At 43.4% G+C, this 17,243-nt stretch overlaps 1 protein-coding gene across 1 annotated transcript; it reads left to right on the top strand.

The window, feature by feature from the left end:
• Positions 1 to 785: 785 nt before the first annotated feature.
• hivep2b (HIVEP zinc finger 2b) lies at positions 786 to 16,717 on the top strand. The gene is made up of 7 exons (XM_014972724.2): positions 786 to 1,103; positions 4,831 to 8,702; positions 10,302 to 10,459; positions 10,615 to 10,790; positions 12,148 to 12,246; positions 12,345 to 13,126; positions 14,243 to 16,717. Exons 2-7 carry the CDS (start codon positions 4,929 to 4,931, stop codon positions 14,630 to 14,632), a joined length of 5,379 nt encoding a protein of 1,792 aa, XP_014828210.2. The 5' UTR covers positions 786 to 1,103; positions 4,831 to 4,928; the 3' UTR covers positions 14,633 to 16,717.
• Positions 16,718 to 17,243: the final 526 nt, after the last annotated feature.

Below are 17,243 nucleotides of genomic sequence, written 5' to 3'. Positions count from 1 at the left end.
TGATTTAAATAAACTCAGTGCTATTCAGCTGTTTTGTAGTTTTCTAGAAGTTTCAGGGTTTTCCCCAGTGTATTATAAGCCTGGCGGGCCACCAGTCTTTACTTGTGCCCCCACCAGGCTTAGCATTTTAAGTTTTTTTTTTAATGTTTGCATTCTTTTTAAGACTTTATAGTTGGTGTTCAGATATTAATCTTTCAATAAAACATGATTATCAAGTGATATTTTCAAATTTCCTGTCAATTTAAGCATTTAGCTCAAAAACACAACGAGCCGCTGGATGAATGACTGACCTAACACCCAACCACCGGGCTTAGCAGGTTTTCTGGGGGAAACCTTGAGTTTGTTCCAAATAGTTTGAAACACAGTTATACAAAAACTATGGAACTGCATGTGAGCTTATGAATTTGAACAAAGTTGAAAAAAGTCTCCTTCTTACCTAAAACTGGGACGGTTATGCATGTTGTATCCAGGGTATGCGAACATTAAGTTTCAACTGTAGATTTCTAATTTAATCTCAACTCTCTTTTGGTTTAAATGCAGTTAAAGGACCAAAAAGCTGGGCGGGTTTTCAGTTTTGATGCATTCGACAAACTGCCGTTTGAGCCGCCAATAATCAATCAGAGCTTATCAGAGGGAAATTGGTACATCTCTGTTGAGTAGATGAAGTTGATGTTTGGCTCTTCGGATCATGACAGCCAGCTCCTCGCTTTGTGTGTGTAGAGTGAGGCAGCTGCTGCTCTGCTTTTCAAATGCACAGAGAAAGAGAGATGGAGAGACAGAGGAGAGGGGAGGGCAGTGGAGGGAGGAAAAGCGTCCTTAAACGTGGGCTGTTGTGTAATCCCTCCCAGGGCCCCTTTGCTATTTTTGTGCCTGGGTCCGCACGTCACGGATGGGTATTTTCTCTGGTGACTTGCTCGCATCAATAGATCTTCTAATGTACACCCAGTCGGCCAGCGGCTTCACAGCTGATGGGACTATTCCTCGCTAATTTCTTTTGTTGTTATTCCCACCCGGACATGAGCAGGACAGGGGGACGGACCGGGCAGCATGAGGAATGTCACATATGACTGTCAACATGGGACGGGGGACTATTCAAATGTCAGGTTTGTATGAGGATTATATTTGATCTGTGAATGTCAGCTGCGGTAGGAGCCAAGTTTCCCCCCCCACCTACCAACCACCACAACACTGTGTGCTTTATGTCATTGTCATCGTAGAGAGAAAGAGAGAGAGAGCTGTTGATTCATTCTTCATGCTTTGCTGCCGCGGGTTGCACCGCAGAGGGTTGTGTTTTTTTTACCGTCCAGCTCGTTTTCATCTCCTTATGGTATTTATGGATTGGTTGTCAGCGTGGGTCCTCACGCCCGTTCCCTTTAATGGCCAACTTAGCCTCTAATGATGTAATGCGGCGGCATAACGATGCTCTCCGCGAGCCAGCGTTTGGTTGCTCGTTGTTCTGTCTCCCTTGTGTGGAAGGAAGTCGGGAGATGTGCCCCCACCTTCTTAACCCCCGCCCCCCCCCCCAAAGGATCCGTAGAGATCACGTCTCCATCCATGTGAACATACTGTACCGCCATATCGGCCCACGTTCATCCTGAAACACACCTACGGCCACCCACCTGCCTCCTGTTGTTCCACGTCATTGCTGCTGTGTCACATATTTTGGGAAAGGTGCACGCTCGTTGTCCGGACTGTGAGGAATTTCGTAAGGGGGGAGCAAAAAAAGTCAGACTTTCTCAGTGAGAGTTTGGATGTGTCAGTCCCCTCATCCTTGCTTTCAAAGGTATGCATTGTTTGTGAGGGTCTTATCTCGTTGTCACTCTGCACCCATATTTCCCTTCCCTCATCTCCTGGCTCACAGAGGATGGAAACTAACCAATGAGGTCACCTTGAAAGGGAGCTCCCTACCAGGCCTCTGAGTGTTGTTGTCCCCCCCACTCCCTCCACCCTCCACTACCCCCTTTAGTTTACCTTATCTATAAACTTCCCTACTGAATCACAGACCATTCTGTCAAGCCTCTGGCTCCATCTTTTCCTGTTCTTCACTGTAGTCTGCAGAAGCCGGGAGTTTATTTGAAAGCAGGAGCTACGGAATCACAAAGTAGATGCTTTTTAAAAATTTTTGTCAGGTAGCAGAAGGTCCTCCTCACAACCCCTTTCAAGCGTCTCAGGGCATCTCAAGAGTCACCTTGGATTCCCATCCTCTGGCTCGTGCTTGAGCAGTGCGCGTTGAGCTAACAAAGAGAAAGAGGAGAGCCAGAGCAAGAGAGCGAGAGAGTCGGAGGATGTCCTAATTAAGGGGAACTCAGAGGGTTTGAACCAGATAATCTTACATAACCTCGTTCGGGAGGACACTGCGTTTGATACTGAGAAGATGGAAATGACGTGTCCTCAGATACCCGTCCTCTAGACGTGAGGCGAAGATGTGGTGGAGGAGGCGGCTCGGTTAAACCACGGCGTCGGGAGTCAGGCGTGTTTGCATACAGTTCAGCATGCGGTCCTGTGCAGCCCAGCGTGGAGGTGATGACTCTGTCGGCTCAGACAAGTGTATGGATTTCAGTCCAGTAGGAGGAAACGGGAATACCTTTGCACGTGTAACTCAATTTAGAGCATCAAAAAGATATTTTAGTGTAGGCATTTAAGTCAAAAACTGAAACACATGTTTACACACAGTTATTTTTTGATGATGATGATGGCTTGCAAATTATATTCAAGTCCTTGGAAAATGTTTATATTACGCAAGATCTGTTGAAATGCATAATTGTTGGCCGATTGAAAAGTATGTCCATGTAACCAATACTTGGTTGTGGCTCCTTTTGCATAAATTCCTGCATCAATGTGGTGTGGAATAGAAAGCCTGGGTTGCTTTATGAGAGGTCATCAGCTCATCTGCACGGCCGACGCTTCTCTTGCTCTTTACAATAATCTATAGATTCTCTCAGTGTTTAGGTGAGGCTACTTTCCTAGCTAATCCACCGCAATGATAACATCATGAAAGTAGGTACTTGGGGAAGTGTGGTCAGTTACCAAGTCCTTATGGAAAATGAAATCAGTATCTTCAGATTCTGATCTTCATAAAGGTTTCAGCGGATGAAAATACAAAGTACTCTAAACTTTCCAGTTTTCCAGCACTGACTCTAGACTTGATGAAACACAGTGGGACAATAGCAGCAAATTGCGTGGCTCCCCAAATCGTCACTTGACCGTGGAAACTTCTCTCTGGACGTCAGGCAAAGTGGATTCTGTGCCTCTCCACTCTTCTTGCAGACTCTGGGACCTTGATTTCCAAAGAAAATGCAAACTTTGTTTTCATTTAAAGAGAGGATTTTGGAGACTAAGCAGTTCTTTTTCTCACTAGACCATGTAAGATATTTCTGATGTTGTCTCTGGTTCAGAAATATCTTAACTCCAGGAAAGCTACTGTTGTAGTGTGCAGTGTCTTTTGAAGCACCGATTTAAAGCTATAGTTCACATCTTGTGAATGGGATTTACTTAATCGTCCTCTCCAGGCTTTCTTTTTTCGCCTTGACCTTTTTCAACCAAACTCTTTTTTTTTCACTCAGTGGTCCATTAAAATGCTTGAATCAGCACTTTGTGAGGAGCCAGCCTTCTTAGCTACCTTTTGTGGCTTAAACTTTTAGTGGACTGGCAGCTAACTTAAATGACTAAACTAAATCATTCATTGATATCCTAACCTACTTATTTGCTGGAATGTATTGGCAAACATTTCTCATTCATCACATCACATGGGCATTTTTCCCACCGCTAAGGTAACGCCTGGTGGTTTTGGCTTTGCAGAACAATTAGACATAAGATTTACAGAAATTTTCTTCTATCAAAATTGTGTTTCGCTAAAATAGAATTACCATGCTAAATGTACTTATGCCCACTAGTACAGGAGGCGCTATACGTTGTTTCTTGAGATCTTCATGTAAAAAGTCAACAAGCTAAATAAAATACAAAACACATAAAATATACAAGTGCTATGATGAGAGAGTAACTTTAGCTCCTCACCTCATTGGCTGCAGAACGAGTCCCGTTTGAAAAATCCTAAGTAAGTAAAGTAACTCACAACAAAGACTCTCAATGAGATTAATAAAAAATATTAGATAATTAGCCTCAAAAAAGACCAGCTGCTTCAAACTATTTTATTATCAAAAATGCATAATAGCTTTATTTTAAAATGTCAAATCACTTTCTTATTCACTTAAGTAAATACTTTGGAAACAAATCAGTGAAAAGCTTTGCAGCCTGTTGTGAATATTGTCTGTCCTAAAGTAAATGCAACAATTGAATGAATGTATCTCAGTATAAAATAAATTCATATACTGTACTTTTTATCCAGCACTCATGTATTGCATGATGTTTTCATGCTTTGAGATAAAGATGTTAATTTTTAAATTGGCTCACTCAGATACACACACACACACACACACACACACACACACACACACACACACACACACACACACACACACACACACTCATATTCTTCAAACATAAATTTATTTATGCTTCTTACTACGTTTATGGTTCTTAACACAAAGCTGATATCCATTATTTATGGTTTTAGGACATTTGGGCCGTCTGCCAGGACTTACACAAGGAGCGTTTGGAAAGAAACAAATTTTTTCCATTCCTCCAGACTTTGAGGTTACTTTACACTTAACACTCCAGTTTTATGTAGGAAAGTTTAGACATCCTTAAATAAGTCTCTGTTTATCCTATTTTTCTGTTTCCGACATTTTATCAGCTTTATTTGCTACATGCTTGAATTGTGATGTCTGTAGTTTGGGTTTTTAATCCTGTTTTCTTTCTTTGTTCTTCCAGGTGACTCCTCCCTGCTACTCACATATAAGTTAATATCACTAAGGTCACGCAACACATACCGTCCTTGAAAATTGATCACAAGTGAACTCATTGGATTCATGGAGTCACTCGACGCTACTGCAGGGGTGAAGGGCGCCGCCGAGGGACAGGAAAAAAAGATTGGACAGAAAAAAGGCACATCAGAAGCTGCCCTGAGACCTTCCGTCAAATTGGAAAGCAAAGGGTGGCATCAAGACTTAGAAGAAGTTCAGAGCAGAGGCACGTGTGGTTTTAGTGAAATGTCTGACTCAGGGAAATCTCCGAAATTTGAAGATCAGTTCTCACAAGCTCAGTCCACAAGCCATCCAGACTATGAGGTGTCTTCATATCCACTGCAGCCTACAAAGCCCTTCTCTGTTGGGAGACAAAAAGCTTCAGCACTGTCGCCAGGACCTGGGAGTCAAAGGAAATCGCCCGCTTCAGCCGAAGTTCAACAACAGTGCTCCCATTCAGGGATGGACCTGCTCTCAGAAGTGACGGCTAAGGTGGAGCAGAAACCACAAAAGCCAGGAAAGTATGTCTGCGACTACTGTGGCAGGGCATGTGCCAAACCCAGCGTTCTTAAGAAACATATTCGCTCACACACCGGTGAACGGCCCTACCCATGTGTTCCCTGTGGGTTCTCCTTCAAAACCAAGAGTAACCTGTACAAACACAGAAAGTCCCATGCTCACTCAGTAAAAGCTGGAACGGTGCCATTATCAGAGCTTGGGCCTTACAATGCCAACATGGAGCAGGGGTCTGTTGAAGGGGAAGGAGAGTTATTCTCTGATGCTGAGCAAAGCACGGACACGGACGAGGACACTCTTAATGACCCACTGCTGCTGTTGGACTCTCCAATGGAGGGATCAGATAACACTGCTGTAAAAGTGCTAAATCTCATTCCTCAGAAAAAGGGAGCCACGTCAATGTCAGGTCAGGATGGTTCCTCCAAACCCCAAGAAATCAATGCGTCTCCCGTCACAGCCGAGGCCAGCCGTGCAATCCAATCTTCCACTATCAAGCAGAGGCTCGCGCTTCGGCTGTCAGAAAAGAGAAGTGGCGACTCGGAGCAAAATCTGTCCCTTCCAAGTCAATCCAGCAAGGGCAGCACGGATTCGGGCTACTTTTCGCGCTCCGAGAGTTCAGAGCATCAGACTGGTCCTCCAAACACTAACGCAAAGTCCTACCAAGAAATTATGTTTGGGAAGTGTTATCGGCCAAGCCCTAAGCAGACGTCGTCTTATGAGTCTGGGGAACTTTCTGAGAAAGGCTCTGAGAAAGGTGTGTCCCGTGTTTTCACTCAAGAAAAAGATGCAGTTGAGTCAATCAAAATAAACACCAAATCGTTTTTAAAGGAGGAGCTAAAAGAGTCGCAGTTAGACGCCGGCTGTGACATGGGGCCTCTGATCCGAAGCAACTCGATGCCAACATCCTCAGCCGTTAGTCTGCCTATGCCACAAGCCCTTCGAGGCAGCCACTCATTTGATGAAAGGGCAAGCACAGGGGGCATGAGGAGACTAAAACGTCAAGGTGCCATCGAGCTGTCTGGGCACGATGGTCACACCGAAGCTGACAGTCATGCAAAAATTTGTGAGGCTTCTCCCTCTGGGTTGGACATGGAAAGCTACACCTCTTTGGGACTTGGTACAACTCAGCAGAAACATGCAATGGAACTGGCGACACGAAAGCGTCGCAAAGAGAAGAGGGAGGAAGAGGACTTGGTAGGGCAATATGAGAGCCATCATAAGCAGTGTGAGGAAATGTTTGATTCAAGCAAAGACTACGATATAAAACAAGCTGCAATGGGAATAATGGCTTTAGGTAGGGGACACTTGGACAGGGGTGACATGGACATATCAATGAATCCTGACATATCAGGCCGAAAAAACCTGGGGAATGTAATTTCAGTTATCCAACACACAAACTCAATAAACAGGCCTCAAACGGATCTGTCAGAGTCTTTCAAATATTATAGTCAACGACTGGAAACCATGTCGTCATTACAAGCAATGGAGGCCATTGAATCGTTTGAAATGGAACATGACAACAGATTAAGCCAGTCAGTTCAGTTGGGGCCCAAACTTGTGCGACAGACAAATATACAAGTCCCAGAAATCAGGGTCACAGTGGAGCCTGACAGTCCAGAAAAAGCTTCGGAAGTGCCAGTGAAGGAGCCAGAGAAGCACGTTGAGGAGTTTCAGTGGCCTCAAAGAAGCGAAACTTTAGCACAATTCCCTCCAGAAAAGCTCCCTCCAAAAAAGAAACGGCTTCGCCTGGCTGAAATTGAGCACTCCTCTGGTGAATCAAGCTTTGAGTCCGCTTGCACTAGTCTGTCGCGCAGCCCGAGCCAGGACAGCAACTTATCCTATAGCTCCACATTTTCCTTTGACAGAGAGGAGAGCTTAAAATCAGCCTCTCCAGCCAGGCAAGATGAATTTGGCAAATCTCTGGAGCTTTTAGCTGTGCCAGGGTGTGGGCACTCCCTCTCTGTGCTCAGCCAGCGTCAGCAGCATGAAATGAGACGCTCCTCCTCAGAGCAGGCGCCATGCAACTTGCACAAGGAGTTCCCAGAGGTTCGCAGCATATCATTTGACTATGGCAGCCTCTCTCCAACCTCCAAAGTTAGACACGTGGACATCAGCGTTGTAAAGGAGAGAAGGAGGGGAAACTTGGTGCGACAGGAGTCGTTGAATATGGATACTGAAGTTACACAAGTCCCTTCACAAGTGTTTCCAAAGTACCTCGGCAGCACCTCCCCTCCATTTATGGCAGGCACTGTCCTGTCACAGACTTTGCCAATATTTTCTGTTGGGAACACATTTCCCCAGCTGCCCAATCCCAGCCTAGTTGTTCCTGTTAGAATTCAGACACATGTGCCATCCTTTGGCAGTATCACATACACGTCTTTATCACAGATCTTTGACAATCAGTATGACAGTATTAGCTCCACAACATCCAAACGCCAACTGCAGAGTCAAACTGCACGCTTATCTGGAAATCTCGATTCTCACAATGTGTACTCAAAGCAGCCCACAGCTGATAGCCTCAGTGTTGAGGCCCTGGATTTGTCATCAGCTAAGCTAAAGACAGGCATCCCTCTGTCTCTGACCTCCAGAACTATATCAACTACTAATGCCTCGAGTGGGGGAGCAAACAAGCGGATGCTTTCCCCCGCCAGCAGCTTGGACCTATTCATGGAGGTGAAGCAGCAAAAGCGAGTCAAGGAGGAGAGGATGTTTGGGCAAATCGTCGAGGAGCTGAGCGCCGTGGAGTTGGGGAAATGCCATATGAGTGAAGAGACGGGGCGCAGGTCAGAGATGCAGGTCGCACTGACACATGTTACGGGTGATGCAAGCAGGACTTCATTTATTGCACATCAAACAGTGACTGAGCCCGCTGAATCTGAGAGCGCTATGGAGAGTAGCTCCCTGGAAACAAGCTCGCCCCCTTATGCCATCATATCAGGCAGCAAAGCAAAGGAACGCATGCAGATGGATGTTGTGGCACATCTGGGCACCAGTCAAGACATCCTGATCTCAGGCACAGAGCATTCAAGACTCTTATCTCAATTTCCGAGCCTTCGCACGACAACGGGCGTGAGCTGGTGTTACCTCAACTACACAAAGCCGAGTTGCTCGCAGGGCGATGCCCCCTTCACCTCCGTGTACGCCACATGGTGTGTGAGCTCCCACAATCCCAACCCCCTGGAAGTGAGTACCAGCATTGCTCTGGCTCTGCTACGGTCCAGACAGAGAGGAGACAAGGTTATATACTCCGTAGCTGCAATGTGCCAGCCTGGCACGGGGAAACTAGTTTCATCCCTCATCCTCTGGAGACAGACCATGGAACAGGTGAGTAAATGATCCCATCTGTTTGAAGACTGAAAGAGAGAGAGAGAGAGAAAAAAAAAAGAAAAAAAAAATGGGTTACCTGGGGGAAAATGTGCTTTTTATAGAGTATGTAATTGGTTTTGCTGATTTCTTCTGTTTGTATAATGATTAGATAAATTAGCACCTCAGACTGTGCTGATAGCTTTTCATCTCCACAAGCGATTACAGTTTGAAATGCATGAGGTTTGAAGGACAATTTTATCTACAAACTCGTGATGTACACTTGCATCATTTGGCAGAAGGTTCTGGAGAGATTTGTTTAGATTAATCTCTTGCTCTTCTTTCATATTTGGAAGACATACATTTATATTTTGAAAAATTATGAGATATTAGCTCCTAAGCTGTAAAACAAAGTGCTCATCTTCTGTTCTCTGTACTTGAGTTTACTTTAGAGGGGTAAGTCAGTATCTTTTTTTTTCAAAGTAAGGTTAATTTAAAATGTTTAAAACAGTTAATATCTAACCTGTGGTAGATTTAGGTTAGGGTTTTACAAATTGTATTTTCTGTCTGACATAAAAGTATTATAGTGGTTTAACTGAAAGCTATTTTATTGATTTTTACACTTTATTGATTATATTTGGTAGTAACTGCAACTGAAAACACAGGATGATCATTGCTGGTTCAATGCTCCTCCTAGCTCTTTTTCCCATATAATTAGCACTGCCTGTAACCTGCATTTCCCATGTAAATAACATCTGTTTCAATGTAAATTGTCCAATGTAAGCTTTGGAGTTCATAAAATATTATTTTTGGATAAACCACTATGATGTGGTAGGGATAGGAGTACCTGAAAGATGATATAAGTCGGCTTTGGTTTTGGCCCCACTTGAACTGCCGCTTAGCTTCAGCTTTCAAGCCGCAATTTCAGCTTACCTATTTATGCTAACTAAGTCAGTTCACAGACACTTGCTTCTGCCTGCATATCAAAATGGTATGAAAAGTCACATAATTTAAAGGAGTGTTTCCCTTTTTAATATTGTACACGCCTCTTTGATGGCTCTGGAGGCGTGCACCGCTATCACCAGCTGCTTTGCGAGCAAGGCACAGAAAAAGCTAGTAAAGCAACACAGGAGTGGAGCATACAGTATACTTGTACAACAAAGCCAAGGTTGAGAGAGTTGGGGAGTAATCTTTGCACTCTAGTTTGAATGCTCGCTAATGACATTCATATTTGGAAGACAGTTCAGAATTGGAGCCCTCATTCTCGTTTGTAATTGGAGAAATTGTGCCAGATGCAAAGTTTCACCATATCTGCTTTTTTCTTTATTTGCTAAACGAAGACCTCAAGTGAGCACTCTAATGCATAAAAGATATTGACTGCTTACTCATTTTACCAGAACCTCACTTTAAAAATCCCTGACAATCCCTTCAAAGAACTTTGATGGCAGAAAACCGTAGGTTGCCTGCAGTGGGTTTTTCCCAGCCTGCAGCATAATACATGTTTGCAAAACATGCCGTGTAACACTATGTGTGACACTTAATATCGGCCGCGTCAGATTACAGTCGATTCTTTGGCCGCATCCAATGGGTGTTAACGCAGTGTGTGTTCGTCTGATTCAGCTGCAGAGGAAACCGGAGTCCAAAGAGGTGGACATCACCTACGGGAAGAAGGTGAAAGACATCAGCTGCAGAGCCAAAACAGCCAAGGAGGAATGGAAAGAGAGGGAGGCCTCCGCAAACCCGGCAGTGCCAACACGAATTAAGATCTTCGAGGGAGGGTCAGTCAGCACACAAGTCAAGTTCTTGTAACACTTGTCAATGTCATTTGTGCTACAGTTATTTTTAGGTATACTAACTTCATGCACCAGCAACCTATGCCGTCTTTCCTCTTCAAAACTAAAAATACCAATGCTGTGTTTCATGTCCGTTTAAGGTACAAGTCCAATGAAGACTACGTGTACGTCAGAGGTCGAGGTCGGGGGAAATACATTTGTGAGGAGTGTGGCATTCGCTGCAAGAAGCCAAGCATGCTCAAGAAGCACATCCGGACCCACACAGATGTGCGACCCTACATCTGCAGGGTTTGCAACTTTGCCTTCAAAACCAAAGGTGGGTACTAATAATTATGAAGGAGGGAATTGTAAGACCTACAGCGGTAGTCAGAGAAGAATCCTCTATATTTGAAATGAAAGAAACTTACTAAATATAACTATGCAAGAGTGAAACATATAGTTTGCAACATTGGCAAACATTGTGTAGTTTGTGTTGTGGTTAGAGATATGACTACATTGTTGAAAATCAACAGGTGAATACATTTAGTTATGTGACAGACCAAAATAAAGTTCCACATTAAGGAAAATCTTACATGTTTTTAAAACAATGTGGATAAAAATCTGTAAAGTGTGACTAGGACTTGCAATCAGTCCCCTAAATAATATCCAGTCCAACAAAATGTCTTTAGATGTAATGTAACTAAACAGGAGTATGAGGAGCGACAATCCTGTCATAAACCTGGAGAGAAATTTAAAGCAAAGTTTGGCCATAAAACGATCTCACAGAGCTTGGTTGAATCCACAGCTGCAAACAAGCCAAGACAGCTTGTCCACCTAAATGGACAGGCTGGTCAAGGAGAGCATTAATAGAAAAGCAACAAGCAGGCCTATTGTATCTCTAGACTGGCTGTGGAGATTATATCTCAGGTGGGAGAATAGTTTCCATCATCCACTCCACATATCTGGCTTTTGTGAAGTGGCAATATGAAGCAATTATTGAAATAAAACCATAGGAAAGTCCAGCTCACAGTTCGCCAGAAAACATGTAGAGGAGAGATGATATCAAATCAGATTTTTTTTGCTGTTATGGACAAGCAATATTTGGCAGAAAAAAATATATCTGTGGATATGCATATCTTCTTGAAAGCATCTACACTGTGGAACATGCTAGTGTCTGCAGAATACAGTTTTGAAGCTTTACATCAGACAGAACAGGTAAGCTGGTTAGAGACTCGCTTTGTCTATCAGGACAATTGTTTATATCAATTCATGCTGGAATGACTCACAGTTCAGACCTAAATCCAATAGAAAACTTGAATGTTTCCATTCAGAGATGCTGTCTATTCAGTCTGACTGAGCTTGGGATATTTTACAAATGTTGGTGTTGATGTGCAACGTTAGTAGACTCGCATCCCTGAGGATTTGTAGCTGTAACTGCAGCAAAAGGTGGTTCTACAAAGTAACAGAGGGCTGAATACAAATGAATGCCACACAATAAGACTCTTGAAAGCTCTGCACTACTGTGCTACTGAAAGATCTTAGTAAAAATGTTGAAATTTGTCATTGTAACACAACAAAATATTAGAAAACGTTCACTTAGTTTGAATGAGACATTTTAATTGTTTCATCACTCTGTATTGTAGTTAGCATTTTCTCTCAGAAAGCAAAACTCAAGTGTTTGTCTTGTATAACAGGAAACCTGACTAAACATATGAAATCAAAGGCGCACATGAAGAAATGTCTTGAACTGGGAGTTTCAGTGACAATGGATGAGACAGACATACAAGAACATGGTAAGATCCTAAGTTGTAACACTGCTGGATTTGCTTTTTTTTTTTTTTGTGGTGTGATGCAATAAATGCTACTAAACTAATAAATGTGTCTTTTAAAGCAGACAACATCCAACTAGAATCCAAGACAGATGTGGCAGCAACCACCAAGCATCAGTTCTCAGATGCTGAGGACTCCGATGGAATGGACGAGGAGGCCGACGAAATAGATGAAGAGGATGAAGAGGATGATGAGTACGAGGGGGACTCCACCCCAAAGCTGCTTTCAAGAAGTACGAGTCCTCAGTCGTGCGGAGTGACCTCAGTGTCCGTTACCGTCAGCTCTGCCATCCACGGCTGCTCGCTGGCTGCTCTGCCCGGCACAGACGTTCATCAGCAATCCTCTGGCAAGCGCTCGAGCGCGGATAATCGTTTCGCCCTGCCAACAGAACCGAGGGAGAAGTCTGTGGATGAAGACTCTCTGAGCATGCTGCCACTGGACCAGACCAGTCTCCTTTTCGACCCGTACTCTTCTTATCTGCTGTCTCCTGGCTGGGAATCTCCTATCAGGGAACCTTCTCCCTCACGGCTACGGTATCCGTCCCCAAGGCGGGAGCTGTCCCCACGGGGGCGGTCTTCACCGAGGTGGGACTCCTCGTCACTCAGGCCTGGGTCACCCATCTTCAAATCCATCCAACACCCCTGCCCAGTCTCGTTGGAGCGACCAATGTCTCCTGGGACGGACATACCTGGAAAGCGAGAATCGTCCGTGAGGGGCAGGCAGAGGGTTGTGCTGAGGGCGGTGTCGCCGCGCAGAGGTTCACACCAACATAAAGGTGGCTGTGATAAAACCAGACACCAGGCAAAGATGGAGATGGCTCAGCAACAACAGGCTTTTGAAATGGTAATACTTTGTTAATCTGTTACCGTCCCCTACATTCACAATTTGTCACAACAACCACAGACTTTCATGCATCTTCTCTGGGGGATTATACCATAGACCAAAGTAGTGAGATTTATGGTGGAAGGAAAATGACACAGGGGACTGGATGATAGTGCAACAGCACTTCTGCCTTGCCACAAGAGGGTCCTGAGTTTTACGTGTATGGGTTCAATAGATTACTCCATAAAAACATGACTCCTAGGTTGTAGCAATGGTGGTAGGAGTTCAGTGCTACACAAGTACAGGTCATTTACCATTTTACCATTTGTGTGTTGGTTCATGGTTGTTGCTCTGTGATGGACTGGTGAACTTCCCATGGTGTTCCCCATCTGTCGCATAATGACTGCTGGTGAGTGTCTCCAGCAGTCACTGGGAGAGTCTCTTTGAGGGTCTGACTACCAGTTTTGTAGATAGATATATATGTTTCTCCCTATTCTTTGCAAATAGCTAAAGATCAGACAAATTGAATGAACTGTGTCTATGAATATCAATTTTCACATTATGGCGAGGATTCTCAGTTGAGTTTATGTCAAGACAGTCTAACATTTGAACATGCCTTAATCTAAACCCGGGTTTAAGCTTCTCCACAAATTTCTCTTCAACCTGTCTGCTGTGTTATTTGGTCACTAATGTTTGTTCACTAATGTTGTCTAACCTCTGAGGCCTTCACAGAACAGCTGGATTTATTTGTAAAGGAAATATGCTCTACTTTGTGTTGGTCTATTCTGCAAAATATCAACAAAAAAACAATGTTTTCTAGTGTGAGTGTGATAGAATGTGAAAAACTTGGATTGTGAATGCCCTGTAAGCTACAATATAACTCATTTTGAATTGATCTTGAAGTGTTAAAAAACCCATGAATGTTCTCTAAATACTTTATTACGATGGCCCTTCATGATGTTGTGGCAACGTTTCAATCCCGACCCAAACGGTGCCCAGACAATCCATCATGAGAGTTTCAATTGAAACATTTTTTTCCAGCTAAATAACTTGCATTCCTTCATGTTTTCTAACTAATATATGTTTGCATGCTGGCGATGGACCTGCCGCTAACTCTTGCCAATAATATCGTTCCAGGATCAAAGGAGCGGTGGCTTGGCTCCCGCTCAGCCGCCCGGTGCTGCCAGTTCTCATCACCAGAACGTCCTCAGCCACCTCCCTCTTCACTCCCAGCAGCAGCTACGCTCTTTGCTCCCCGTCGTTCCTGTCGGAGGGCTCCAGATGTTGCACTCCCCGGCTTCGCCCAGCGCCGACATCGTCGGCCCCTCCCCGTCGTCCAGCCCCCGGAGCTGCAGCAGCAGCAGGGAGGGATCCGTGCACGGGCCCGAGACAGGAGGAGACAACATCGATGGCCGCCAGGGGAAAAATCCCGAGCTCCCAGCTGGGGAGAGCAGACAGGAAGAGAGCGTCCAGACCTGCCTGAAAGCCATTGCCTCGCTGAAGATTACTATAGAAGATCCTCATTAAAACCTTCGATTTATTCCCGCCCCTGTTACACCTGCAACCATCCTCATCCCTTTAACCAACTTGTCTTTACCCTGTTAGAGGCAATATAATGACATTTCCCCTGGTCTCGCATGATCAAACTCCACAGAGATTCTGTGCGGGATGTTTTGCAAAAAGTGGGGGAAGAATCATTATTGGGTGCAGTTGCAATATGGAAAGATATTATGATAATATGCCTTTTTTTTGTCCGAGATCGTAGTTTGCGCACAATTGCACAATTACATTTATGGGTCCTGTACAAATGTCCTTGACATATACTATTACTTAGATGCATACAAGCAGTGTATTTTGCAGTGTGTACTTTGAGCATAGACTGTCGTTTCTGTTAATCATATCAAGGTGTGATGCAGTAGTCCTGTAACTAAAGACTATTTAAAAGGGGAAACGTATGTGTACTATGAAACAGTCTGACCAAATTTTAAGTAGACGCTTCTCGTGCAGTTCGGTGCTTCTGAGCAAGCAGCAAGGGGGTATGTGCCTTTTCTTTCTTTTTCCGCTTTTCTTTTTTTCGCTTTTCTTCGTTTCTGGATTTGTAACTGAGAAAAGACGACGGTCTACGAACTCTCTCCGAGAACAAGCTGCACTTTCTGGCAAAGGCTTTGTGGGTTTTTTTTTTTTTTTGACAGATGGATTTATGTGACGCAATCTTAAACAAATGTTACTTATGTTGCATTTTTCTTAATGTCGTGGTTTTTATCTTGTTACAAAAAAAATGCATGGGATTTGCTATTGCACAACCATAGAGGAATTAATTATGTAATTATGAATACTGTAAGATGTATTTATATATTAGAACGTAAGCACTTATTGATACTGGTAAACATTTGACTACTATTTATATGGTATATCTGTATTTATGCAGCAGTTATGCAGTGAGCCACTCCGGCGTTGCTTTTGATCTCATGACGTTGCTTTGGCTGACCTTGTTTTCTTCGCTTATGCAGATGATCATGAGTGTTTAATGAGTTTTAAAGATGCACTTTCATCCTTTTATTTTTTGTTTTTGGGTTCGATGATGAAGCTGCTGTTGAGTCAGGTGGAGGGCGAAGGAAAGAAGAGAGTAAAAATGTCCCATTTCCTTGTGGTTGTTGAAACATTCCTCGTTGTTTTTTATTTTATTTGGCGTCTCTCATTGTGCGAAGCGTTTTGCACACAAATCCAAGGGGCTACGGTGGTCGGTCGATGCTGAACTGTTTCACATTTTCATGTCACACCCGGACAAGTCCGCACCATTTGCTGCAGGTTAATACTAAAGTAACAATGTCAATACCCTGACTATTAGCGCTTCAACTGAAGTCCGCAAGTAGCCACTCATTCTAAAGCATTACTACTTCTCTGTATATGTATATATGTGTATTTTTATGATTTAAACTATTTTTGCAGTGTTGTATTCTGAGAACTTTTTATGTGGATCTCTATCTCTTTCAGAGGTAAAACATCTGCAGAGGTTTCATGAGGGAGATTTGAAAAAAAAAATAGCACAGTGTTTTGTCTTTTTAAAGAAATGCATTTACATCTTGAAGCGTGGCTATCGGTTTGAGACTGGATTCAAACATTTGAAGCTAAAAAGCAACCTTCGTTCAGTCATGTTTACATAGAAAATTTAAAAGGTGCACTGCTTTAAATTTGTGTTCTCCTCCATGGAGATGAGTGGCGCTTTTTTTTTTTTTTTTTTTTGAAATGCTTTAATACGTGAAGGGAAAGTGAAGTCTGCTTTGGCACACCGTATGTATTCAGATTCTGTTGCTTTTTCGATGTGTATTCATATTCACCGAAATGCATTGTGCCTCTCATGTCAATGGCAATTCCCTGTAAAACATATAGAGGATGAATCATTTTTACCTCTAAGCTGAGATTTTTTTTTTCTTTCTTTCTTTCTTTCTTTGAGGAGAAAACCTCAGTAGCCAATCTGTTATTTAGCTATTCGCGTCAAAAATCTGGTTAGTCTGGACGGAGTGCCTCTTTTGTGCTATGAGGAATTTATTGTTTGGTGCTCTACTTTTTCAGATTAAAATTTAAAACTGTTTTAAAAGGACATCCTTTTAATCACGGCTCTGTGTTGTGGCTTATTTCTTTTTGATTATTCTCAACGGCCTCCATCCCTCTGCTCTCGTAGCTCGACGTGGATTAAATGAGATTCCACTGGAGAAAGGCTTTCACAAGAAATCACTCAGATTTTATCTTTAGGGTGGGGGAAGACTGAGAGGCTGAACCCTTTGTGCTGACATCTACTGGCCAAAATGCGCTACTGCAGGCAGAGAGTGCAGCGGGATGGAGAAATGAATGCTTCCAAAAATAGTTCTCACCTTGTCGAATGAGAGTCAACCACATTCAAGGTTTATGTCAGTCGGCATGGAGTCCATCGGACCTGCAGTGTCGTCCCTGCTGTCCTACTGAAGCATTTAGGAGAAAATATGGCTCATGGTTTGTCTTGAAATGATCAGACACCAAGTTCTGATTATATAATGGAGAGTCCTTTCAGGAAAGTTGTTTAAATTGCAAAGTCAATTTTCTTTTATGTCATGTTTGATACATACTGCATTTTTATAACAGCTTAAGTTAACATATGTAC

The sequence above is a fragment of the Poecilia mexicana genome, unplaced genomic scaffold, assembly GCF_051168715.1.
Source record: "Poecilia mexicana isolate PSO_F unplaced genomic scaffold, ASM5116871v1 scaffold_22, whole genome shotgun sequence".
Classification (NCBI taxonomy): Eukaryota; Metazoa; Chordata; class Actinopteri; order Cyprinodontiformes; family Poeciliidae; genus Poecilia; species Poecilia mexicana.
The sequence above is the reverse complement of the archived record's forward strand: the minus strand, read 5'-3'. Positions and strand labels throughout refer to the sequence as shown.

Excerpts from the sequence above, each read along its gene's own strand:
- hivep2b (XM_014972724.2), top strand. The coding sequence starts at position 4,929 with ATGGAGTCACTCGACGCTACTGCAGGGGTGAAGGGCGCCGCCGAGGGA. Across the intron at positions 8,703-10,301 it reads GGAGACAGACCATGGAACAG|CTGCAGAGGAAACCGGAGTC; the intron begins GTGAGTAAATGA and ends CGTCTGATTCAG. Across the intron at positions 13,127-14,242 it reads AACAACAGGCTTTTGAAATG|GATCAAAGGAGCGGTGGCTT; the intron begins GTAATACTTTGT and ends ATATCGTTCCAG.